At 39.4% G+C, this 25,689-nt stretch overlaps 4 protein-coding genes and 2 long non-coding RNA genes across 8 annotated transcripts in view; 3 read left to right on the top strand and 3 right to left on the bottom strand.

The window, feature by feature from the left end:
- Positions 1–791: 791 nt before the first annotated feature.
- LOC136256082 (ankyrin repeat and IBR domain-containing protein 1-like) lies at positions 792–5,740 on the top strand. Of its 2 annotated transcripts, none has more exons than XM_066049006.1 (2): positions 792–930; positions 3,238–5,740. In XM_066049006.1, the coding sequence occupies exon 2, from the start codon at positions 3,252–3,254 to the stop codon at positions 5,499–5,501; it is 2,250 nt and encodes a 749-aa protein (XP_065905078.1). In that variant the 5' UTR covers positions 792–930; positions 3,238–3,251; the 3' UTR covers positions 5,502–5,740. The 2 variants fall into 2 exon arrangements, with proteins under 2 accessions (XP_065905078.1, XP_065905077.1); XM_066049005.1 differs by having other exon boundaries at positions 824–967.
- On the bottom strand, positions 5,582–11,844 carry LOC136256094 (uncharacterized). The gene is made up of 3 exons (XR_010701320.1): positions 11,247–11,844; positions 10,358–10,630; positions 5,582–5,810 (listed from the first exon to the last, which is right to left on the bottom strand). It is a non-coding gene; the product is annotated as an uncharacterized lncRNA (long non-coding RNA).
- Positions 11,488–19,005, top strand: LOC136256083 (ankyrin repeat and IBR domain-containing protein 1-like). The gene is made up of 2 exons (XM_066049007.1): positions 11,488–11,764; positions 16,535–19,005. The coding sequence occupies exon 2, from the start codon at positions 16,549–16,551 to the stop codon at positions 18,784–18,786; it is 2,238 nt and encodes a 745-aa protein (XP_065905079.1). The 5' UTR covers positions 11,488–11,764; positions 16,535–16,548; the 3' UTR covers positions 18,787–19,005.
- LOC136256091 (NADH dehydrogenase [ubiquinone] 1 alpha subcomplex subunit 7-like) overlaps positions 18,810–25,689 on the bottom strand; it is a 12,148-nt gene continuing 5,268 nt past the window's right edge. Inside the window, exon 4 of the mRNA XM_066049024.1 lies at positions 18,810–19,075. Coding sequence (XP_065905096.1) covers positions 18,985–19,075 — 91 coding nt within the window. The 3' untranslated portion in view covers positions 18,810–18,984. The remainder of the gene's footprint in view (positions 19,076–25,689) is intronic.
- Positions 20,582–25,611, top strand: LOC136256092 (uncharacterized). The gene is made up of 13 exons (XR_010701316.1): positions 20,582–21,057; positions 21,910–22,076; positions 22,123–22,424; positions 22,485–22,600; positions 22,656–22,784; positions 22,869–23,018; positions 23,065–24,001; positions 24,163–24,278; positions 24,332–24,408; positions 24,461–24,654; positions 24,764–24,910; positions 24,975–25,252; positions 25,304–25,611. It is a non-coding gene; the product is annotated as an uncharacterized lncRNA (long non-coding RNA).
- The window catches only part of LOC136256084 (uncharacterized), a 4,591-nt gene continuing 483 nt past the window's right edge, over positions 21,582–25,689 (bottom strand). The window contains exons 1-5 of one of the 2 annotated variants that reach the window (XM_066049008.1): positions 24,150–25,493; positions 23,091–23,291; positions 22,819–23,007; positions 22,668–22,769; positions 21,582–22,609 (exon numbers count right to left, since the gene is read on the bottom strand). In XM_066049008.1, the coding sequence (XP_065905080.1) occupies positions 21,899–22,609; positions 22,668–22,769; positions 22,819–23,007; positions 23,091–23,291; positions 24,150–24,761 (1,815 nt within the window). In that variant the 5' untranslated portion in view covers positions 24,762–25,493 and the 3' untranslated portion in view covers positions 21,582–21,898. Of the gene's footprint in view, positions 22,610–22,667; positions 22,770–22,818; positions 23,008–23,090; positions 23,292–24,149; positions 25,641–25,689 lie in introns of those variants that run through there. The other variant, XM_066049009.1, reaches the window with a different exon arrangement.

The raw sequence follows: 25,689 nt of genomic DNA, 5'->3' as shown, positions 1-25,689 counted from the left end.
GTAAACGTAAAAGAACACCCAAAACATTTCAACCTTTTATATAGTCTGAGATCAATCATTTGTAGGAAGTTAGTATGTGTGACTTCAGACTATCACGAGATTGTGATATACAATGTTGTGGTACTTAGGCCAGGGACTAAGTATGCATTTATACAATGCACATGCAAGAAGCTAACTATGAATTGTTGACTTTAGCTAGTCAGTGGAGGACTCTGTGAATCCTCAGTTTGTACTGTAAACTGCATACCCCATCCCAGAATCTGTAGCTATATATAATAAGTTGTTATTATTTTATGTTTCGTAAAACTGGCATTATCTCTATGGCCATACACAATGAGGAGTGTTGGTTTCTGTGTGACCAAGCATTTCAGCCTTTACTTTGTTGATATCAACACCAGAGTTCAAAGTTAGTACCTCAAGCAAAAGCTGTTATCATAGTTCAGTCAGTGCCAGGAGATAATGATTTGGATTACATAAGAGTCATTCTAGCTGGAGTATTACTGTTCTTGTCTAAAAGCTGATACCATGCACAACATTAACATAGACTAACTATACTCCAAAAAAATTCCCTTTATAGACAAAATATCATCTGATTGTTCTATTAGAGTATTTGATTAACCATTCTATTAGAGTACTGTACATCGATTTTTTTTGCAGCTCTTCAGCTCCACCCAGATATCAGACACACAAAGGGGCGGGGCTTAGGTTAGCTAACTAGCTAAAGGTGGCCTATATAGGTTTTATTAGATATAGCCCCTCCTTTTCGTGCCAATTTAAGGTTGTTGATATAACTGAAACATTATTACCAAATTGGTAAGCCCGTGGGAAGTGCGAACCCCCACGTGATGGTTATGGCAGTGCTTCACCGCTCGGTGCCACTCACTGAAAATATTAAATAGGGTAAAGTCATCAAGATGTGAAGCGATTAAGGTACGTATACGATCTACTGTCTGACGATTTACTTGAGGTACAGGACATTTGTATGTTTGTGTATAGTGCTGTGAAAGTTATACGTAGACTACATGATCATGATGATATTAAATTTAGTGTCGCCCACTACAATCTATTAACAGTCTTTTCACTGTTTACAACATGTTCCATTATTTTCGAGATTAATCTTCCGGTTTTTCTTAGATACTCAGTAAAAACGACTTGTAAGGGTGTCACCTACATCATAGGTTTTATAGGTAGGGAAGATATATCTATGCCTACATGTACATGTCAGTGTGCTATCAAGTCAGCACTATAATAGCTATCCATTAAGTCATTATATTGTGTTATTCCTTAAAAGGTAAACTACAGTTCCTTAAAAGGTGAACTACGGTTCCTTAAAAGGTGAACTATGGTTCCTTAAAAGGTGAAGGTAATAGCTTTAGCATGATATGGCTATACCTTGAAAAGCTGCAATCCTTATAAGGCCAACAAGAGCTTAGACACACTATTGGTGTTTCCCAACTCCTATGAACCTGACAGGTGGAACATCATTACTAACCCTAAAAATGTGCTCTTTGTCCAGCTCTTTGTCCAGGTCTCTGACTCGTGATGAACCATATCTTGGCTGGATGTTCTGTTGCTCTTGATCAGGACAGGCATACCTGGAGACATGATTCAGTCTCGCAGGTTCTTGTCCGTGGGCTCCAACAGAATTTTAAAACTGTACAGTGACCTTCCAGGGTACATATTTGTTGAGAAAGGTACTGGTAGCTAGTACTCATTTGCTGTATTGTCATGATATTTGGTATTGCATAGCCAATTAAGATTTTCTGGAAGAGAGTTCAGATTTGAAGTGCATGAATGTCTTTGGGGGAAGGCCTGGATGCTTCCCCTGAACCATGTTTGAATGAAAATGATGCATATATACACAAAATGTGCCCTTGGGCAGTAACATTAGACTAGTTTGTGCATCTGAATAGCTAAAACCTACACACTGCTGTTTACATAGCTTATTAGAAACTGTAATACAATCCTCGCTTCCAGACAACATACTGACAGTGAACTTCACTGAACTCCTTAGCACATGGGTGTCCTCCACATTTGAGTCCCTTAGTTGGCAATGCTTTCTTCCAGGCATACATTATTCTCGGTCAGTCCTCCTGTTGACTACAGACATGGCTTGTACTCCAATATATTTGAGATGTCATGTGCCCACAACATGTATCAAGTAAATATACATCAACTATTCACAGTTTGTGCTAACCTGACACATGTATAACATGACCACTCCAGTTTATCACAGCTGCTGGCTTGTAACATGTGTCAGTCAATGAGCTTTATCCGAAATTACGTCACAAACATAAAAATGGCTGCTGTAGTGTGGGGACATTTATAGAATTTGTATGGGCGACTATGGGAAGAAAATTTTTGAATGGCAATATCTCAGCCAAGAAGGAAGATATCGAACTCTAACTAGCAGGTATGGCTATAAGAGTTACAATAAGTGCATAAAAGCGATTTTCGGTTGATTTTCAAAACAACGCTAGATTCCTATTCTTTCAGCTAATTTATAACCATAACTGTTGGTTAGAGCTCGATATCTTCTGTCTTAGCTGAGATACAAAAATCTTCTTTCCATAGTCGCCCATACAAATTTTACGAACATCCCCACACTACATCGGCCATTTTATGTCTGTGACGTAATTTCAGATAAGGCTCCAGTCCTTCACCATATTCACCATGTATCACATGTGCAATTGATCATGTGAGGATTCATGGATGATTCAGCATAATGCAATAAAAGTAGTACAAAACCAGTCAGTGTGCAAGTAGCTACTGCAGAGCTCCAGGATTTAGTGTGCTTCTGAAAAAGGGGTTCATCCAATCCCCCTGGCTATGCCTTTGACATTCTGTAATCACAGTGGGTAATGTATTACTTTAACTTGCAATGTCTTCCATTGTGATTATGTACACAATGTATGTAATGGTTTAAACAGTTTCATATCTGCAGTTTTGTTTCCTTGTCAAGCATGTGCTGTTTTGTGTGTCAAATTGTACTATTTTCAAACCTGTAAATATATTTTGGCTACATGGTTTTCCCCCACTCAAAGTTGTTGTACAACATTCATAATTGTGAAGCTTCAATACCTTAATTGTACACATTTAAATGCACTGAATAATGTATGCTGTTTGTATTTCACAAATCAAATTCTGTACATAATGTACTCGAAAGTTTACTGCACAAATCAATATGCCATTAATTTTATCTTCTGTATAATTACCTTTGTGTGTTTCTTTGCATAGAACTTGTAATTGACATGGGGGCTGCTGTTTCACTCCAGTTCCAACAAGCATTAAGAAATGGTGATGAAATAACTGCACTACAACTATACCATAGCTCACCTGAGTTGAAGAAACTCAATGTTAACAAAGTGTACAAATTGTCACAAACCCGCAGCACCCCTATCCACTATGCCGCCAAGAGAGGCCTACTAGATATTTACAAGGAGTTTTTACTTCAAGGTGGTGACCCAACTGTCACAAATGGCAAGGGTGAAACATCCATACATCTCATTTGTACCTGCACTAATGCTGCCATAGATCCTGTTGAATGTGATAGAAGGGCTACCATGTTGAGTTTCACCATTGACTATTGCAGAGAAAAAAAGCAGCTAATTGTTGGACTGACATTTGTGGACCGTTCCTTGAATTCTCCACTGCATATAGCAGCCACTTCAGGTTTGGTAAAATGTGTTGAGATCCTTGTGGCCAATGATGCATTCATATTGGGTCAGAAAAACATTGCTGGCCAGACCCCATTGGACTGTGCCCAAAATGCACCAAACAAAGCTGCCATTGCTGCAATTCTAGAACCATTAATGGTGTTTGCATCTAATGAAAAGAGCACTGCAGAGCTAGCTGTCAAACCTCGGTTTCTAAAACAAGAATCCTACAGGCCATACAGTGAGAACCGGCTTAAACTACTAAGAGAAGAAATCATGTCTCAAGTAACTGAGTCTCTTGGATTATCCAAGGTTAATGCTGAAAGTTTGTTGGAGGCTAACGGATGGTCGGCACAAATTGTTGTTGAGAAGTGGACAAATGATTGTGCGTCTTTGTGCTATCAAACTGGAGTACAAATAGTTGACAATTCCCTTGTTAAACCCAAAAGAAGTCTTAAGCAACAAAGCTCCATCACTGAGTTAGAATGTCAAGTGTGTTTTGAGGTAGTTACAGAAAAGATTGCAGTACCTTCACTGCCTTGTGGCCATGTCATCTGCAAGCTGTGCTGGGAGGAATATCTTAAGGAGAAGATTAACACTGGGAATGTTAGCAAGTTGAAGTGTCCTGCATATGACTGCTCAGAGTTGGTGCCCATGTCCATCATAAAGACACTTATCCCAGAGGAGATATACCAGAAATATCAAAAGTTTGGTCTCGATAAGTTTGTCACTGGTAAGACAGATATCAAGTGGTGTCCCCATCCTGGCTGTGAACGTGCTGTACAAGTCCCAGTGAATAACCCAGCAGAGAATAATGATGTTCAAGATGAAACAACTGCATCTGATACTAGCTCAGAAAAAAAAATTGACTCAAGAAATGTTGATTGTGGGGTAGGACATTTCTTCTGCTGGAGCTGCTCTAAGACAGCACATGACCCATGCACTTGTGAAGTGTGGGCAGAATGGGAAAGAGAGGTATCTGAACAAGTTGACAACAACCAGGGTGCTCAGAGAGCTGCAGAGCGGGTGTCAGACGATGTTTGGTTGGGTGAAAATTGTAAGTCATGCCCTAACTGTAAGTCACCAATCTTCAAGGATGATGGATGTAACCACATGACTTGCTACAAATGTAAACATGAGTTTTGCTGGATGTGTTTGGGACGGTGGAGATTTCATGGCTCTCGGAGTGGAGGTTACTTTGAATGCAACAAATTTATCATGAAGAAATTGGCGAATAGGAAGTTGGAGTCAGCTAAATCTAAAGCAAAGAAGAAGGCTAAGAAGAAACATGGCTGCTACTTTAAGCATGTCTATGACTGGTACAAGAATCATGTGCAGAGCTTAGAATATGAGCTTACCATACTAGTGAAGGCTGGAGACAGAATGAGCAAGTTGAAAGCATCAGCTTCAAGTGAACAAGATGTCACATTCTTTGAGGATGCCATCAGAGAGCTACTGAAATGTCGACATGTGTTAAAGGCTTCATACGCACTCAGCTACTACCTATGCACTGAGGGGGAGAGAGATGGCTTCATCAAGCTAGTTGCTGAAGTAGAGAGATCTACTGAGTTACTTGCCCAGAGTGTTACCAGACCACATCTACAGACACCCAAAGATCAGATAATCTTGCTAACTGTTGAGAGTAGGGAACAACGTAGATCATTCCTCCTTTCTGCACACAAATTTAACCCTTCTTTGTGGGCAATCCAAGATGAACAACCTGTGTATGATATTGACACACCACAACATTTTACACGCAATGTGAGCTTTGATGACGGTGATTCCTACGTGTCTGATGAATCTGATGATGGTGACTATTTCACACGTTTCCGGGTCCTCACATAGTTCCCCAGGCTAGAGCAATGATGATGATTGTGAAAGTGTAAACTAAAATTTAAAACATTTTTAAGAATGGTTTTTTATTTGAATGTTTATATTATTGTTAATTTATTAATTGAACATCTTTGAAGTGTTTTATTTTTGTGTTGAATTTTCTGTGTGTAGGATTTAATGCACAGCGCATAATATTATGTGTACATGTATGTTTAGCATACATTTACTGTTTATTTTGTTTGTTCCATCAACTCTTGTGGGGGTAGTCTGCCTGGAACTGGAGGTGCATCCATGACAACCACTGGTGGAGGCATGTCCTTACTGTGGAGAGATAAAAAATATCAATACTAACTCTTATTTCCATCCAAATGTGTACAAATAATATATATAGGGATGTCGTTACATACACACGGTGGCATAGCCAGACCTCTTGCCATGCCAGTGCATTGGATGGGCAAGCCATTCAACCATGCAACACTGGTGACCATAGGCGGCGGAAAGGGGGGGGCTAGGGGGCTAAAGCCCCCCCTCGGTCCGCTGAGGGGGGGCTTAGCCCCCCCTCAGAATGATATCACACCGAAATTATCTTTCTTGGAGTGGGGCTGAAAACCGTGATAAAGATCGAGATACTCTAATAGAGCAGTCACTCTAATAAAGTAGTCAGTGTGTAGCGAGCTATGAAAGGATTTTTATGTAGTTTATCAGCTAGAAATGGTAGCTAGTGAGGTGAAAAGCTCTTGTCAGTTGGTTGCGACCTTTTTTTTTTTTTTTTTTTTTTTTTTGGTCTTACCTTACCAAACTATAGAAGTAAGTCTGGGTCAGCCCAGCCCCCCCTCATATCAACTACTTCCTCCGCCGCTGCTGGTGACACATACACATGTCCATCTTCACATGGACATCAATAATGTGTATGCATCACTGTGTATGCAAGATGACTTACATACTTTACCTTACTCTATGTGGATGCTAGCTAGCTATTGGCCTTCTTATTCCATACATACATCTGTATGTGTCTTAATACCAGACAAGGAAGAAACCTGAATTAAAGCATGGGGCACTAGTGCTGTATAATGTGATGGCTATACCCTGCTAGTGTCACTAGAGTTGTCAGCTTAGAAACAAAAAAAGAAGAAAACAACTGCTGACTGAACAAGCATTCCATACCGTACAAACTATCACCAAGTTGTATCTACGCAACTAGAACTAGGAAATATTTTCGCTGTAGTGCCTCTGCTTGTTGGATTTCAATCCATTCAACAGCATCATTTCATAATACATTGACTTGTCCTATCTTTGTTAATTACGCTAAATCTATATACTTAGCTAAGTAATTATGCGTGTTAAATTTGTAACTACATGTCCTATGTTGTGTATTATTATATTATGTAATTTTTTGTTTGTTTGTTTTTGTATAATTTGTTTGTGTTTTGCTCTGTGTGTTGTATATGTACTTAGTTGCTCTGGTAAGGAAGAACGGCTTATGCTGATTACCTAGAGGATAAATAATAAATCAAATCAATCAAACAGCTAGGCAGGTGCTAGCTAATGCCTCAATTCTCTGATCCGAGTTTGACCACACTGATAGTTACACAAGTTCAACTGATCCCACTATATGGAAGACTTAATTACCAATCCTTGTCCTTCACTCCTGGTCACAATGCTGCATGGTTTTTTGTAATTACATGATCTTGCTTCTATTTATTGCCTCCTATTATTTGTACACAATCAAGTTCCTCGTAGGGAAAACCCCTTGGATAACTCCATCTCTGTCCATCGACTATATAGTCGGAAAGAAAAACATTGGTGAAAATAACATGGTTAGTATTGTGTAAGTTATGCTGTCAATTCTTGTACAATAATGGAGTAGCTAACTTTAATCCAGCCCACGTCTTTAATTGCTCGGGATGGTTAATGATGGGGCAAAGTAGTCTAATGCCAGGGCAATGTGTTATGCCAATACATACACTGTAACACATGCCATTTGCATGAATTGGTACATGCATGCATAGGAATGTGGAAACTCTAAACTATTCAACCTGTACATCGCAGAAAAAGGAACACCGTACGAACCAATAATATTATGTAGGGAGAATATTTGGCAGATTTATTATGGTTCACCCCATTTTGATTATCGCTTTGATACGCTTTATTGGGTATACCCATCTTACACATATGGTAGAGTCCTCTGATAAAAAAAAAAAGATTAATTTTACTTTCAAAATCATTCACCTTTTGTGTGTTTAAATACGTATACGTAGTTCACATGTATTATAAAACAAAATGTTTTACATTGGTAACATACACTAGTTCTTTGAAAACAGTGGAATTGACATTGCCTAGGTATCAGACTTCTTGCCCCATCATCAAAGTCATTAAAGACATGGGCTGAATCCGCTGATAAAGTTACTCAACTACAACATCCACAATTGCCTTGCAAGAAAACAAGTAACATAGCTTACACAGCACTAACTACGTCCTTTTCACCTTTTCTTCCAGTTAGACAATGGGATTTTTCAAGGGATTTTCCCTATAAGTAACTTGATTGTGGTACAAATAATAAGAGGCAATAAATAGAAACAATGTCATGTAAGTACAAAAGCTGCACAGCATCGTGAAAGGGACGGACAGAGTATTTGTTCTAGTAGTGAGGAGAACTGATCAAGTTATGTATCAGTGTGGTCAATACACAGATCAGAGAATATAGAGGCAAGGCAATCTAGAAATATTTGAGATACTTGTTTAGCCACGTAGATACTGCTCAGTGATAGTTCAAATTATCTTGTACATTTTGTTGATGTGTAAGAACTCCAGTGGCCAGTGCATAGTCATCACATGATGGGACACAATAAACACTTTGTGCTTTAAACCAAGTTTCTTCTTAGTCAGGTTTTAAGACACATGCATGCAGATGTACATATAGCATGTATGAATTAAGAAGGCAAATAGCTAGCTAACATCCACATTGAGTTATATATACATGTAATTAATTGTCTTACATACAGTACTGTAGGTAAAATATATTATATACATTTTTAAAATGCTATATACAAGTGTAAAGAAAAAATAGTTCAATTAGGGATCGTAGGAAAAAAGTTGAGAAACAAGGGAGATCGCCTAGGCAGTTAGTCAGTTCAGTAGAAAATTCCATTGAATAAATAATTGTAGCAATCCACTGGAAGCATTTAGGGTCATATTGAAGGTACTTTCGGGCTTGTTTGCACCTAACCGGTGTCAGGATGGTATTGTTAAGCTGGTTTGTGGGTGATATTTTTGGCCAGAAAAACCCAAACCTCCCATATACTGTACAGTACTCATGTATTGTACGATATTGGAAGATGGGCAAGTGTATGTCGCATGGCCGAATGGCTCATTCTCCCAGTACCCAGGAAAAGTCTGGTTTTCTCCCTGCCAAATGTTATAGTTCCAGGAATTTAAACATAGTGAAACTACTGAAAATGCTAGCCACTTTAACAAACAAAAATTCCTTCAGAAATGATTGTTAGAGACAGCTGTTGGCTTTCAACTAAGACATTAAAGAATGTGGCTGACAATCTTATTATCACTTAGCACCAATGTTGCTAAAGATTGAGAAACTGTATACACCAATACTCTAATAGAGCAGTCACATAAAACATAACATATGGTAATCATCATGAAAAATTTGCCCTAAAGGATGACAGATGGTGCACGTATTGTAAGTGTTGGGAACTTAATGGTGTTTACATCTAATGAAAATAGCACCGCAGAGTTAGCCAACAAAGCTGTTAATCTTACCCTGGAGTCATATGTGCCATGTCACGAGGACCGTCTTAAACTACTACGTACGTGAGAAGATCATATCTCAAGTAACTGAGCCTCTTGGTCTCTCCAGGGTTCATGCTGCAAGTTTGTTAGAAGCTAATGGATGGTCAGCACAGATGGTGCGGACTATTCTACGGAACGGAACGGAACGGAATGATGGACTAAACTACGGAACGGAACGCTTTCTCAAATTGAAGCTTGCAACTTACCATTGCTGAAACTTCCCTTATGAGTTATCAGTGGCACCTCCAGTGGGTGATTAAACATAAGATAAAAAGAATTAAAGGATCGATCGTGGGTTCTTGTTGGTTGTCATTAGTAACGACGTATTAATTGTGGGATGAGCTGTATCAGTGATGTTCATCCTTGGTTCATCTACGGATATACCAAGAAGGGCACTTTATGTGAGCTAATTTGCTCATTTTGACTTTAGAAAACAGTCTGGGCTGGCTTTTCAAGTCAAATGTCAGTGTACAAATAAAGCAAGCAGGAAGACACTGGTAACAGGAAAGAGCCAGCTGAATTAAAACTTGAAGAATTTTGTGCAGTGTGAGAGGCCTTGAATCAGGCAAAATGCCAAAACTCTAAGATCAACCAAATCTCAATTATAAGCCTAGCTATGTATGTGAAACCATGCCCATAGCCACCAGGCATATGTGATCTGGACCAAGATGTGTGTGTAATTTCAATGTATCTAGTCAGACTGGAAATGGAACACTCACATTAATTACATACCACCTAAGAATCCTAGGATTTCTTAAGTGTAACATTTCACATGCTTCACTTCAAACAAAACAGGTTAAATTTGTTCATCTATTTTCAAGTGATTCCCAGTCCAGCTGCATGGTCCATGAAATTACAGTGAGATCACATGTATTTGTTACAGTGTGGGCTGCTCTGTGTTGGATCTACTCTAGAGTTGAGATTTCAAGGTAGACGGCCAATGTACCGACACTGTTGTAGCATATTTAAGTGGAGGACAAATGAATACAGCCATTCTGAGGCTGGAGAAGTACATGGCCCTCACAACACACACCAAGATGGCAACAACATATCACCACACCCACCTTTATGGTCCGTGCTACCACTCCCACTGGGCTCTGTAGTAAGGCTTCAATTATGCTTATTGTAGAAACCACTAAACACTATCTCTATCTCACATGACTATCATCAGTCTAACCCCACCCCCTTACACTGCAAGGTTAAGCTCGGCTATTTGGTGATACCCGTCTCGTTCCTTAGCTCGTCTTTCAGCTGTGGCATCAGATGCCTGCCTTGAAGCAGGTCTTTGCCTTCAGCTCCAGTGTCTCCTGAGTCATCTGCTCTATATCAGTGCATCCCTGTGACAATTTGAAACAATGAGCAATATTAACACACATTGTGTCATCAAATATGCCAACCACATAACAATTATTCAAATATGTGATTAGCAGCACCACTTCTAACATACAGTAATACAAGCATAGACATGCCCGGGGCTATGATGCATGACCAATCTCCTCTAGTAAACATAAAGCTTCACTACAGCAGCACTATAGTATTGAATAATGGTATATTTTATAGCTCTCAACGGAACTGCTTCTAGAACACCAACTACTGAAACTAGTACTGCATGTGCACACTAAAAGGATTAGAAAATGGCAAGCCATAGATTATATATTCCCTAGGTGGGGAATATATAATATATGCCTGAACAATGTGACTTCCGTAAAACAAACAAAAACGGTAAATTCACAAAATGTAAAAAATTTCTAACTCAGAAGTGGACCCACAAAAAAAAAAGAGTGATTCCCTGCCAATTCACCTGAGTAAATGATGCAAACTTAGCTGTGCTTATGGTGGGGTCACCTGAACTGGACACTGAATGACTGACATACTGGCATATCAAATGAAGATAGCTACTCATGTATCTTAGGAAATCCAACTAACCAACAATTGCAGTTTACACTATCATACCATATAGATATATTCAGTGTTCACTATTTCATGTTCTTATATTGGCCTTCATTTCCTCCACTCCCAGCAAGTTCAGCCCATGGCGAATCTGTTTCAGTCATCTCGTGTGTTGTGAGTTGGCAAAGGAAATCTTCACCTACTGCAGTAAGACTAGAAGAACCCCGAGGAATCCAGCTGGGTTGATTCGAGGCTTTTGTCCCCGAGATTCACCAACCCCCTGAGTAATGTGACTTTACGTAAAACAAACAAAAAACGGTAAGTTCACCAAACGGGAAAAATTTTCGAAGTCAGAAGTGGGCCGAAAAAAAAAATTGGCCAAGGCCGCGCTGTCGATATAAAACATTACCAAATTGGTAAGCCCGTGGGAAGTTGAAGTTGGAACTCCCACGTGATGGTTACGGCAGTGCTTCACCGTTCGGTGCGCACACTCACTGGAATAGTCATCAAGACATGATGTGAAGCGATTTTGGAATACGATCTACCAGGTCTGCGATCTACTGTCTGACGATTTACTTGAGGTACAGAACATTAGTATGTTTGTATAGTGCTGTGAAAGTTATACGTAGACTACATGATCATGATGATATTAAATTTAGTGTCGCCCACTACAATCTATTAACAGTCTATCACCTCCAAATAAATTCTATTATCCCGTTTCACTGTTTACAACATGTTCCATTATTTTCGAGATTTATCTTCCGTTTTTTCTTGGATACTCAGTAAAAACGACTTATAAGGGTGTCACCTACGTCAGTATATAGGTAGGGAATATATAATCTATGTCAACATGTACATGTCAGTGTCGGGTTAGTGTCAGCGCTATAATAGCTTTCAATTAAAATTCATAATTATTGTGTTATTCCTTAAAAGGTAAAGGTAAAAGCTTAGCGTGTTATGGCTATAGAGCATTTTCAACACGTGATCTACATTACATAACTTCAAATACCGCCTACGTGTCCGCCATACTGGTGAACTGTGTAATAGTTCACACAGTATATAGCATATTTGCTGTATTCTTCTGGCAGTGGAGAGAAGTCATGGTTGCTGTGGAAGAGAATTGCATCTTTGGCAGTGCTTTAGAAGGTTAGTATAGGGTGATTAATAAGCACAAAAGGCACCGGGACTGAACTGAAAGAAGCTGTGCTTTACTAGAATCTCGAGGAAATTTCTCCATGTTAAACACCCGTTTCTTGGTATCCCTGACAAGAGTGATCATTGCAGTGTATCAAAGGATTGGGATGGGTAAGGCTGTTCAACATTTCTGCGTTAGGGCACTAGCTAGTTGTTATATTGTAGTTGTTCAGTACAACCTTGTTGGCCTTCTCTGCACCATGCATCTCCAGTTTTTAAATTTTTTTTTCATGGTATGGAGACCATGCAGACTGTATACAGGCATATTCAAGAATGGGATGAACACATGTATTATAACAATAGCATTTAGCCAACTGCTAAACCAGACATTTGCTATGTTACATTGTAAAAGGCCCCTTACTGGATTGCCTTTGCAGTGATCATGTTGATACCTGGTATGTTGTGCCCAATTTAGGTTGCTGTCCAGCAATAATAACACCCAGGTACAGCACTTAGTATGGCTTACTAGGTGTTGGATAGGCTTGGGTTATCAGAACTCAGTAACATGAAAGTGAGACAACTGTAATTATGACTGCTGAAATATGCCCAGCAAATGCAAATCTCAATAAGCCAGATCTTACTGAGTGCCACATGTGTTCTGTTCTTGATATATAGGTGGTACGACTAGACACTTGGTCTTTTTGGACAATTTACAGATAGTATAGTAGTAGTTGTTTCTCCATGGCGAGTGCTGCACACAAACAAACAGAGTTGCGTGAAGATCTTCTGCACACCTGCATGCAAACTCAAGTGTCGTGATCAACTACAAATTAGAGTATATAGTAGACTAGATAGTAGATGTCCAGAAAATCTATATGCATGTTTGTACAACAGATGGATCAGTCCACACATTTGTATCGTTTGTAAGATTTGTTGTTTTGTTATAGAAAAACAGACATATTCTTGGACTCCATGCACTGTTTACCAGAAAAAAAAGTATTTGCTGCAATTTAATGACGTAGACAGTACACACATCAGGGGAATCGATTACTTCTGATTAAAATGTTATGTCTATCCATGTGTCCCATCAGCACTACATGAATGTAGTTCTGACATATACGTACACTGGATAAGCCACAGTTATGACAATCATGTCAGAAAGGTTTATTGTATTAACCACCACTGAGACTCACCACTTCACAGTTGTGAAGTAGATCACAGTTGTGAAGTAGATCATCCAAAATTATAATTTTCATGAAGTTTTTGCATTTAGTGTATGATTATTGTACATGTTTGGTTTTGTAAGATTTTGCATTTGTATACGTCTGAGGGGCAGAGACAATTAGTATAGTGACCCACAGTGTTGGGAGTAACGTGTTACATAATATTATTACTTTTGTGGTAACAAAGTAATATAACGAAATACGCTATAAAAACAGGTAATATAACTCAAGTTACTTTACTTGCAAATGTAACGCGTTACCTAAGTAATATAGTTACTGTAACGAATCTAATATTACGTAATATTATTACTAAAAGTAACGAAGTTACTAATCTCGTTAGTAACCCACTGAGTAACGCCTAGCCACAACGAAGTAATGAAGTCTACTAAATGAGGCTTATTCACCAGCTTCTTACTTATATCAAGACTTGCACATTGTCCAACAACGCAATCGTGTCACGTGATAAGGTGGTAGTTTCACACGTGACAGCTTAAGGCTATGGACACAAAGTAATATAATATGTAATATTATTACAGTTACTTTATTTTATGGGTAATATGTAACTGTAACTAAATAGTTCAGCTGCAAGTAATATGTAATATGTAACTAGTTACTTGTAAAAAGTAACTTGCCCAACACTGGTGACCCATCTATTATCCGAACCCAGAGTGTGTTCAGATAATTGAAATGAAATTGAAGCTCATTCACTTCTGTACAGAACTGTTCAATTAGTCTAATAGAATGCTCACTTATTCTAACAAAAACAATCATTTCTACAGGTCAACGTAAGACAACTTTAACATATTCAGTTTCATCACCTCAGCAGTAATACCTAAAAGTATAGCGTTGATTGCAAGATCTGTGAAAGACACCTCCCAGAGTCTTCCTTTTGGCAATCCCAATTGCAACATGTGTACTGAGTATTTCTAGGTGACAGCTGGCTACATATGTATACAATGAACCAAAGTATCATAGAACATCATAGCTAAGCATTTTCTATCATGGAACAATTAATATAGCATTTACAAAGACATACAGAGCTCACATCTCACTAAAAATCAAGCTGAGCCTGAACCATTCACACTCAGTAGCTCGAACTCAGCTACAGTGGATCTGCTGAGTTAAATCCTTGGCGGTACTCCGGCCAGTAGCCAGTACCTTTAGTAACAACAGCAAACAGAGTAACGAGACTTGTCCAGAATAGCTGCCTTTAAGATGAATTCCCTGTTGAATGGCTCTATTCTAGGCCCTGATTTTTAGTCCCCTTTGTGTAGTTCTTAATCAACCATGTAAAGAATTGTCAGAGGTGTACTTCTTTTCCACTTCTAGTATGAATTCTCGTCACTGCCAGAAGAATACTGAAAACACAATACACTGATTGAACTATTACATGGTTCACCAGTACAGTGGCCTACCATATGGTGGACGCATAGGTGATACTTTAAATTACGTAATGAAGATCAAATGTTGAAAATGTTCTATACCTTAAAAAGCCGCAAACCTTATAAGGCCAAGGCCATTGACAAGAGCTTAGACAAAGTGTAAATGAAAAAGAATACCGCACTATTGGTGTTTCCCAACTCCTATAAACCTGGCAGGTACGTGGAACATCATTACTAACCCTAAAAATGTGCTCTTTGTCCGATACTTGATGAACCATATCTTGGCTGGATGTTCTGTTGCTCTTGATCAGGGCAGGCATACCTGAAAACATGATTCAGTCTTACAGGTTCTGTTCCATGGGCTCCAACAAGAGTTTTGAAACTTTACAGTGACCTTCCAGGGTATATATTTGTTGAGAAAGGTACTGGTAGCTAGTACTCATTTACTGTATTGTCATGATATATGGTATTGCATTCAGGGGCATAGCCAGGATTTTCTGGAAGAGGGTTCGAATTTGAAGTGCATTAATGTCTTTGGGGGAAGGCCTGGGTGCTTCCCCTGAACCATGTTTGAATGAAAATGATGCATATGTACACAAAATGTTCCCTTGGGCAGTAACATTAGACTAGTTTGTGCATCTGAATAGCTAATATTGACACACTGCTGTTGATGCAGCTTATAGAAACTATAATACTAATCCTCACTTCTAGACAACACTCTGACAGTGAACTTCACTGAACTCCTTAGCACATGGGTGTCCTCCAATTTTGAGTTCCTTAGTTGGCAATGCTTTCTTCGAGGCATACATTATTCTCGGTCAGTCTTCCTGTTGACTACAGACATGGCTCGTACTCCAATATATTTGAGACGTCACATGCCCACAACATGTACCAAATAAACAAAACGTACGTCAGGTAAATATACATCAACTGTTCACAGTTTGTGCTAACCTGACACGTGTATAACATGACTATTTAAATTAATCACAGCTGCTGGCTTGTATCATGTGTCAGCCAATTGAACCAGCAGTCCTTCACCATTTCCACCATGCATCACATGTGCAATTGATCATGTGAGGATTCATCGATGATTCAGCATAATGCGATAAGAGTAGTACGGAGCCACACCAGTGTGCAAGTAGCTACTGCAGAGCTCTAGGGTTGTAAGATTTAGTGTGCTTCTGAAAAAGGGGTTCGTCCAATCCCCCTTGACATTCTTTAATCACAGTGGGTTATGTACTACTTTAACTATTTTTCTGCTTGCAATGTCTTCCATTGTGATTACGTACACAATATATGTAATGGTTTAAACAGTTTCATATCTGCAGTTTTGTTTCCTTGTCAAACATGTGCTGTTTTCTGTGTCAATTTGTACTATTTTCAAACCTGTAAATATATTTTGGCTACATGGTTCTCCCCCACTCAAAGTTGTTGTACAACATTCATAATTGTGAAGCTTCAGTACCATAATTGTACACATTTAAATGCACTGAATAATGTATGCTGTTTGTATCAAATTCTGTACATATGTACTCGAAAGTTTACTGCACAAATCAATATGCCATTAATTTTATCTTCTGTATAATTACCTTTGTGTGTTTTCTGTGCATAGAACTTGTAGTTGACATGGGGGCTGCTGTTTCACTCCAGTTCCAACAAGCATTAAGAAATGGTGATGAAATAACTGCACTACAACTATACCATAGCTCACCTGAGTTGAAGAAACTCAATGTTAACAAAGTGTACAAATTGTCACAAACCCGCAGCACCCCTATCCACTATGCCGCCAAAAGAGGCCTACTAGATATTTACAAGGAGTTTTTACTTCAAGGTGGTGACCCAACTGTCACAAACGGCAAGAACCAAACATCCATACATCTCATTTGTACCTGCACTAATGCTGCCACAGATCCTGTCGAGTGTGAGAGAAGAGCTACCATGTTGAGTTTCACCATTGACTATTGCAGAGAAAAAATGCAGCAAATCATTGGACTGAATTTTGTGGACAGTTCCTTGAATTCTCCACTCCATTTAGCAGCCACTTCAGGATTGGTGAAATGTGTTGAGATCCTTGTGGCCAATGATGCATTCATATTGGGTCAGAAAAATGTTGCTGGACAGACTCTGATGGATTGTACCCAAAATGCACCAAACAAAGTTGCCATTGCTGCAATTCTAGAACCATTAATGGTGTTTGTATCTAATGAAAAGAGCACTGCAGAGCTAGCTGTCAAACCTCGGTTTCTAAAGCAAGAATCCTACAGGCCATACAGTGAGAACCGGCTTAAACTACTAAGAGAAGAGATTATGTCTCAAGTAACTGAGTCTATTGGATTGTCCAAGGTTCATGCTGAAAGTTTGTTGGAGGCTAACGGATGGTCAGCACAAATTGTTATTGAAAAGTGGACTAATGATTGTGCATCTTTGTGTTATCAAACTGGAGTAGAATTAGTTACTAAACCCAAAGGGAGTCTCAAGCAACAAAGCTCCATCAGTGAACTGGAATGTCAAGTGTGTTTTGAGGTAGTTACAGAAAAGATTGCAGTACCTTCACTACCTTGTGGCCATGTTGTCTGCAAGCTGTGCTGGGAGGAATATCTTAAGGAGAAGATTAACACTGGGAATGTTAGCAAGTTGAAGTGTCCTGCATATGACTGCTCAGAGTTGGTGCCCATGTCCATCATAAAGACACTTATCCCAGAGGAGATATACCAGAAATATCAAAAGTTTGGTCTTGATAAGTTTGTCACTGGTAAGACAGATATCAAGTGGTGTCCCCATCCTGGCTGTGAACGTGCTGTACAAGTCCAAGTCATTAACCCAGCAGAGAGTAATGATGTTCAAGATGAAACAACTGCATCTGATACTAGTTCAGAAAAGAAAGTTGACTCAAGAAATGTTGATTGTGGGGTAGGACATTTCTTCTGCTGGAGCTGCTCTAAGACAGCACATGACCCATGCACTTGTGAAGTGTGGGCAGAGTGGGAAAGAGAAGTATCTGAACAAGTTGACAACAACCAGGGTGCTCAGAGAGCTGCAGAGCGGGTGTCAGATGATGTTTGGTTGGGTGAAAATTGTAAGCCATGTCCTAACTGTAAGTCACCAATCTTCAAGGATGATGGATGTAACCACTTGACTTGCTACAAATGCAAACATGAGTTTTGCTGGATGTGTTTGGGACGGTGGAGATTTCATGGCTCTCAGAGTGGAGGTTACTTTGAATGCAACAAGTTTGTCATGCAGAAATTGGCGAATAGAAAGTTGGAGTCAGCTAAGTCTAAAGCAAAGAAGAAGGCTAAGAAGAAACACGGCTGCTACTTTAAGCATGTCTATGACCGGTATAAGAATCATGCGCAGAGCTTAGAATATGAGCTAACCATACTAGTGAAGGCTGGAGACAGAATGAGCAAGTTGAAAGCATCAGCTTCAAGTGAACAAGATGTCACATTCTTTGAGGACGCCATCAGAGAGCTACTGAAATGTCGACATATGTTAAAGGCTTCATATGCACTCAGCTACTACCTACATACCGAGGGAGAAAGGGATGGCTTCACCAAGCTAGTTGCTGAAGTGGAGAGATCTACTGAGCTACTTGCCCAGAGTGTTACCAGACCACATCTACAGACACCCAAAGATCAGATAATCTTGCTAACTGTTGAGAGTAGGGAACAACGTAGATCATTCCTCCTTTCTGCACACAAATTTAACCCTTCTTTGTGGGCAATCCAAGATGAACAACCTGTGTATGATATTGACATACCACAACATTTTACGCTCAACGTGAGCCTTGATGATAGTGATTCCTATTTGTCTGATGGATCTGACAATGGTGATTATTTCAGACGTGAACGGTTCTACTCATAGTTCCCCAGAGTGGAGCTATGATGATGATTGTGACAGTAAAAATTATTAAATTTAAAACATTTTTTTTTGAAATGGTTTTATATTTTAATGTGTTAATTTATGTTAAACATCTTTGAAGTGTTTTTATTTTTGTGTTGAAGGATTTAATGCACAGCACATATATTATGTGTACATGTATGTTTAGCATACATTTACTGTTTATTTTGTTTGTTCCATCAACTCTTGTGGTGGTAGTCTGCCCGGAACTGGAGGTGCATCCATGACAACTGCTGGTGGAGGCATGTCCTTACTGTGGAGAGATAAAAAACATCAATACTATCTCTTTATTTCCACCCAAATGTGTACAAATATATATATATATATATTTTTTTTTGATTGATAAGTTTAACCTTGCACAAGGTACAGTGGGTGTGTGAGTGTGTGCGTGTACAGTAGTATAGGCAGTCATCAAACAGTGGGTAAATATTGCAGTGTGTGTGTGTGTGAGGCAGCATAACAATTTCACAGTACACTACATACACACTACACAGCACAGAGTGGTCTTTTAAACGGCCTTGTTGACCTATGCATGTGCTAACAGCAACCACTTTACAATATGGTTCAACTACTCAATACTCTAATGCAATGTGTAGTACAAGAATTCTTTTCTATATTCTAGGGATATCGGTACATACACATGGAGGTATAGCCAGACTTCTTGCCATGCCATTGCATTGGGTGGGCAAGCCATTCGACCATGCAACACACATACTCATGCCCATCTTCATATGTGTGTATGCATCACTACATGTACTTTACCTACAGCACTGTATGCAAGATGACTAATCTTACTCTATGTGAATGCTAGCTAGGCCTTCTTATTCCATACATACATCTGTGTGTGTCTTAATACCAGATCAGGAAAAAACCTGAATTAAAGCTGTATAATGTGCTGACATTCCCTGGCTAGTGCCAGTACAGCTGTCAGCCTAGAAACAAAAAAAGAAAACAATTGCTGACTGAACAAGCACTCCATACTGTACGAACTATCACTAAGTTGTATATATGTGGCTAGGCGGGTGCTAATGTCTCAAATATCTTGCCTCTATTATCTGATCCGAGTTTTGATCACACTGATAGTTACACAAATGTTGTTAACTGATCCCACTATATGGAAGACATAATGCCAATCCCTGTCCTATACTCCTGGTCACAATGCTGCACGGTTTTTTGTATTTACATGATCTCACTTCTATTTACTGCCACCTATTATTTGTACACAATCAAGTTACTTGTAGGGAAAATCCCTTGGATAACTCCATTTCTGTCCATTGATTAGTCGGAAAGAATAACATTGGCAAAAATAACATGGTTAGTATTGTGTAAGTTATGTTATCAATTCTTGTACAATAATGGAGTAACTAACTGGGTGGTTAATGGTGGGACAAAGTAGTCTGATGCCAGGGCAATGTGCTACACTAATGCATACACTGTAACACATGCCATTTGCATGAATTGGTACGTACATAGGAATGTGGAAACTCTAAACTATTCAATCTGTTCATCACAGAAAAAGGAAACACTGTGAGCCAATATCATGTAGGGAGAAAATTTGGCAGATTTATTGTGTTCATCACGTCCCATTTTAATTATCGTTTTGATACACTTTATTGGGTATACCCACCATCTTACACATATAGTATCCTCTGATAAAAATGATTTATTTTCACATTTTGTGTGTTTAAATAGTTCCCACAAATTACATATGTGACCCGATTTTGGAAAACCTACCTTTTCGGCACACTGGTCAAAAATGCTTTTTATAGCTTAAATAAGGCGAAATATTGTTGTGCACACTGTGTGAAAATTTCAGAGCGATTCATACAAGCGTTATAAAGTTATGGTCAATTTACTCTCCAATACATTACAAACTAACTTTTCATTATTGGTTGAGTTGTGCTGTAGTATGTTTCCGTAAACTGTCCGTAAGTGATTAAAGTCGACAGATGGGAACAAATCACTTCTTGACCAACTCCATTCGCTTTAAACGATTAGAAGCGATAAAATACGGATTCGTTGTAATAATATCACGTGTCCTTGCTTAATTAAATCACGTGATGTTTGAAGAGAGAGCACATGTGTCACGGCACCACTGATTTTGTGCTTCTTTCTTGCCTTACGCAGCGTTCTTTTACAACTTTTGTTGAGCGCACGGATAATAGATGAACACGAAGGGGATAGAAGACAACAATACTAAGGAGAGGAAAATTGCTCCGTTTGTTCATGGATCAAGTAAGTCTTTTTTGAATATTTGTAAGGCCGGCGCTGTAGATTATGTGTAATATTACTCACTGGTAGAGTTTTTGTGTAATTTGATAGCGATGTTCAGCACGACAATCGATTTTTAGCTTTAGGAGTTTTCTAGAGCCACTGTTCTGTTTTTCCCAGTGCTTATAATAGGGAGCTAAAGTTATAATAGAAAGTCACGTACACCGCAACAATAGGGTTCATAATTATTTTGCTGGCAAATGTTAAAAGTTGAATTAAGCTGTCTGATTGCATACCTGTGGGTGTAAACAAGTTTTTGACTTAGCCAGGTGTCTAGGCTACTAAAGGTTTACATTGTTTATACACAGTGTGCTAGCTAAAGCCACTAGTAGTGGCCTGGATTAAAGTTAGCACTGTTGATACCCTTGTAAGTAAGTACCAAGTGAGTAAGGAGCTTTGAATTGAGTTGCAAGTAATAATCGGCAGGAATTGTTTTAGTCTGTTTTTGCTTTTACTGTGGTTATGGGCTAGCATATGCAAGCAGCGTAGCGTAAAATGATACCCACTTCTTCAACTGTACTATATAGCATGGAACTAAGTGTGTATGTTTTTAACAGCAGTTGGCAGAAGCTTGCATTCAGAGAACATATTGGCAGAGTGCAAAAAAATTCATGAAATCAGTGGCTTTTCAGGGTAGACATTGTATACATTTTTTGTTAAGCCTCAAGAGAAGTGTGCAATGTGGCATACGCTTCAATGTACTAGAAATACTTACATGTCGTTTTTGAAATAATGGTCTCCAGAATGAATAACTAAGAATATTTACACATATCAGCTACATATCTAAATAATAATGTTACTATTCTCATGGTTTAGGGACAGTGGGTTTAGGGCAGACCAAGTCCTGTGCCTCTTCAGGAACAAACTCTCTAATTTTCTCGTACAAATACCACTGACGTTCTGCTGACAGTCCTGCTGGAACAATTACATTAGGCAGTTCACCAGGTTCTGGACGCCATGATGATGATTTCAGCAGACTGATCGTACGTTCTGGGTCATCGTGAGTGTTTTTTACCATCACTTTTCCAGGGCGGCTGCTCAGAAACCTAAAATGATGCATCTGAGTGATGCCTTTTAACGCGGTTTTCACTGTTTTCTCCTCGAAGTAATCGCTCCAATTGTACATTGGAACGATGGTTGTTCCATCTTGACTGCCAACTAACTGGGCAAAATTAGGAGCAGCTGACTGGTTGACTGCAGCAACAATGTCATCAAGACAACCTATCTTCGTCTTGCGATAACGTCGCTTGAAAAGACCAAAACACCAGTCAGGCGAGAATTTAGTGTGCCCGACTGGTAGAAATGAAATCTTCACTTCAGTATGGAGACCAGTGAGTATCCTCCACATCAAATAACACATTAAATATCGATTTTTGTTTTGCCCAGTACAGTTGTCTGCATGGAAGTGTACAGATGTTTCACCAAGGCTATGGTGTGCAAGAAAATGGTGCAACATTGAGATGATTATGTTGCCACCTTTTCCAACATTAGATGCCTCGTCAATCAGGTAGTTGATCTATAAGAAAACAATGTGTAGCACTGATCAAACAGTATTTTCATAGATAATGTCTTACTTGCCGAGGAATCGCCTCACAGCAAACGCCAAAAATGGCACACTTACGTGGTGTGAGAAAGTATATTGGACCTGGCTGAAAGGGATCACACGGGTAATGCACCTATAAGCAGACAAGGTACATCTACAAAACTTTAAGTATATTCAAATACCTGCTGTGCCATATCAAAACTGTAGTGTATCGTCCCTTTATGACTCTTAGGTGGTACACAGGCATCTGGAGGTGGGGGTCCAGCAGAGAAGAGTTTCTCCAGAGTTGTTGCACTTTTCTCACAAGCGCCCCGATATTTTGCCCTTTCTTCCTTAACCAGTTTGAGGTGTCTTTCGGCTTGCTTGATGGTCTGATAAAATGGTAATAAAAGATCTAAGTTCATTGTTATTCGTACTTATTTATTTAGGACTCATTAAGAAACAAGCACAATACCTGGGATTTTTCCTCATCTGATCGATTGATGGCTTTCATAATCAAGGTGCTGTTTGTTTGGCAAGTCCAGCACAAATCACTCCTAGGTTTAGTGATCACAATGTGAGGTGCGAGCTGACACCAGTACTTGCGAAATGTTGTAAGTTCAGCATAGCGAATTCCAGTAGTGATGCATGAAGTCTTGTAACATTCCCATACACACTGTAATAAAAATCACTCATGATCAGTATGTGTACAGGTGCATAATTTAGTAATCAATCAATCACTTAACTATTATGTTGTATGTGGGGAATATGATAACCTGGACCGGACCAGACAAAAGGTCAATTCTCCAGGCATGCAAGATTAACCATATTTTACTATGATTTGTATCCCTATAGGTTTTATACACTACTCACCTTGAAGGAACTATGCCAAGAACGAGATCACAATATTGAACAGCACGCGCAATCCACTGTGGAACAATCCAACTAAGTTAAACGCTTTATAATGCGTTTCACCACATGGTCGCTACAAAGCTATGTGTTCTTCCTGCTGTACTTGTGTAGAACAACAGTCACACACACGAGTGGCTGTCCGAATTTATTAGAGTCGCACTGAGCAGTCATTTATCCCCAGGACATTCTACAATAATTTGGTGATAGATAACACATTGAATTAAGCAAGGTAGGCAATAGTGAATTATTCCTGAATATAAATATCTTGTGTAAAGTTCATGACTCTAATAAATCCAGGCAGCCACTCTTGTGTGCCTGTTGTTCTATGCAAGTACAGCAGGAAGAACACGTAGCTTTGTAGTGATTGTGTAGTGAAATGCGTTAGAAAGCGTTTTAGCTCAGTTGGATTGTTCCAAAGTGGATTGTGCGTCTTGTTCAATATGGCGATCGCCTTCTTGGCATAGTTCCTTTAAGGTGAGTAGTGTATAGAACCTACAGGAATACAAATAACAGTAAAATATGCCTAATCTTGTATTCCTGGAGAATTGATCTTTGGTCTGGTCCGGGTTATCATATTCCCAATTGTATGTTACTATATTCCTATTTTTATTAAAAGTAATACCTTCTTATTGCAGCTGGATGGCAACAGCTTCAAATCGTCTCGTTTGTACCCAGGTATCCTACCAGGCAGCAGGATGGCATTATCCTCAGCATAGTTTTGCAAAAACTGTACAAGTGCTGTCTGATCTTGGTACGTGAGTGCTTTAGGTGGTAAGCGTCGTTTATTTTTATGCTCTCTTACAGTCAACCCATTTTCAGCATAATGCTTCTTGAGAGCTTGCAGCTTGTACTTTGGTCCGACTCCAAGAAGGAAAGCAAAGGTAGCCGCACAAACTTGATGTCCATTGTGCATGTGCTCCGTTCTGTACCTAGATCGCTTCTCAATTTTGTGACGACCATGAACGATGTCTTCGTCAGTGCTTATGGTGGACATAATTGAGCCTAGGATTACCATGTCAAGTTGTTCATGAGAAAGCAAAGCAGCCTGTGCTCGAATGTCACGATAATACTCAGCTGTAAACAAAGTGCTACATGGCCTATCACCTACTGCCAGTTTACAACCACAGGTATCATTCACAAATTTTGCACATTTTTCCTCATTTGATTGTTGTGGATCATCGTCATCATGGTCGTGATGGGGTTGTCTCCTAGTACTTGTGTTGTTTTCTCTCATAGGAGTATCATCATCGTTAGTATGGAGTCTGGCAGCTCTGCTGTTGGCAACTTCATTGCTATTGATGGAGAAAGACGGCTGACTATTACTGGTCTGTGCTTCACGAGAGTCACAAACTGGGGAACTACCTAACAACTGGCTTGTAACTGGTAAGTGCTGACCACTACTGATTAAACTGTAACCTTCATTATTATGTGATTGATCACCAACTAGGTACTGGCTGTGATGTGGTTGGTTGTCAGCATTGGCAGCAAACCAGGTACTATTCCTTGGTATCTGTTGACCAGTGAAATCAAGTTGCAATTCACCAGGACCAAGAGTAGGAAGCCAGTTGGTGGTGCTATTCCAATTTTGGACGGGAAATGGTTGTGAAGTGTACAGATGACCATGCTGACTGGTAAGCTGACTACCATAGCCAGACCACTGCTCAGTAATGGAACTACACCAGGACGAATGGTTATAGCTGTTACCAACCCAGTTATGATTAGCAGGTAGCTGTTCACTGACATATAATTGGTGGTTATTTGTGTGCTCACTACTAGGCTGGCTGTGACTAATAGCGCTGTCTTCACAAGAAGCATCCTCCCAGTTTGTATCAATGTGGTTACGTGGTGTGCTACTAGTGACTGAACCAGGAGACGGCAGAGAATTGGTTGTATCTAGATGAGCGGTGTCTGTTGGCACAGTGGTAGCAATAGGAGAAACTCTTATTTCAGCATCAAAAATATCTACATGTATTCAAAATTGTTTCAAGTTAATGTATGTAACTTATGTGTATTAGTATGGTATTACCTTGCTGTATGTCATCACATTCATCAATATTGCTTGTGTCTGCCACAACAGACCTCGATTTCTTTCGTTTGCGCCGCCTGGTTGTCTCTGTGGGTAATGTAAGCGGTTAAAAGGATTGCTGCGGTGGTTTCATCGC

Source organism: Dysidea avara, chromosome 5, assembly GCF_963678975.1.
Source record: "Dysidea avara chromosome 5, odDysAvar1.4, whole genome shotgun sequence".
Lineage (NCBI taxonomy): Eukaryota > Metazoa > Porifera > Demospongiae > Dictyoceratida > Dysideidae > Dysidea > Dysidea avara.
Note: the sequence above shows the minus strand (reverse complement) of the source record. Positions and strands in the feature narration are given on the sequence as shown.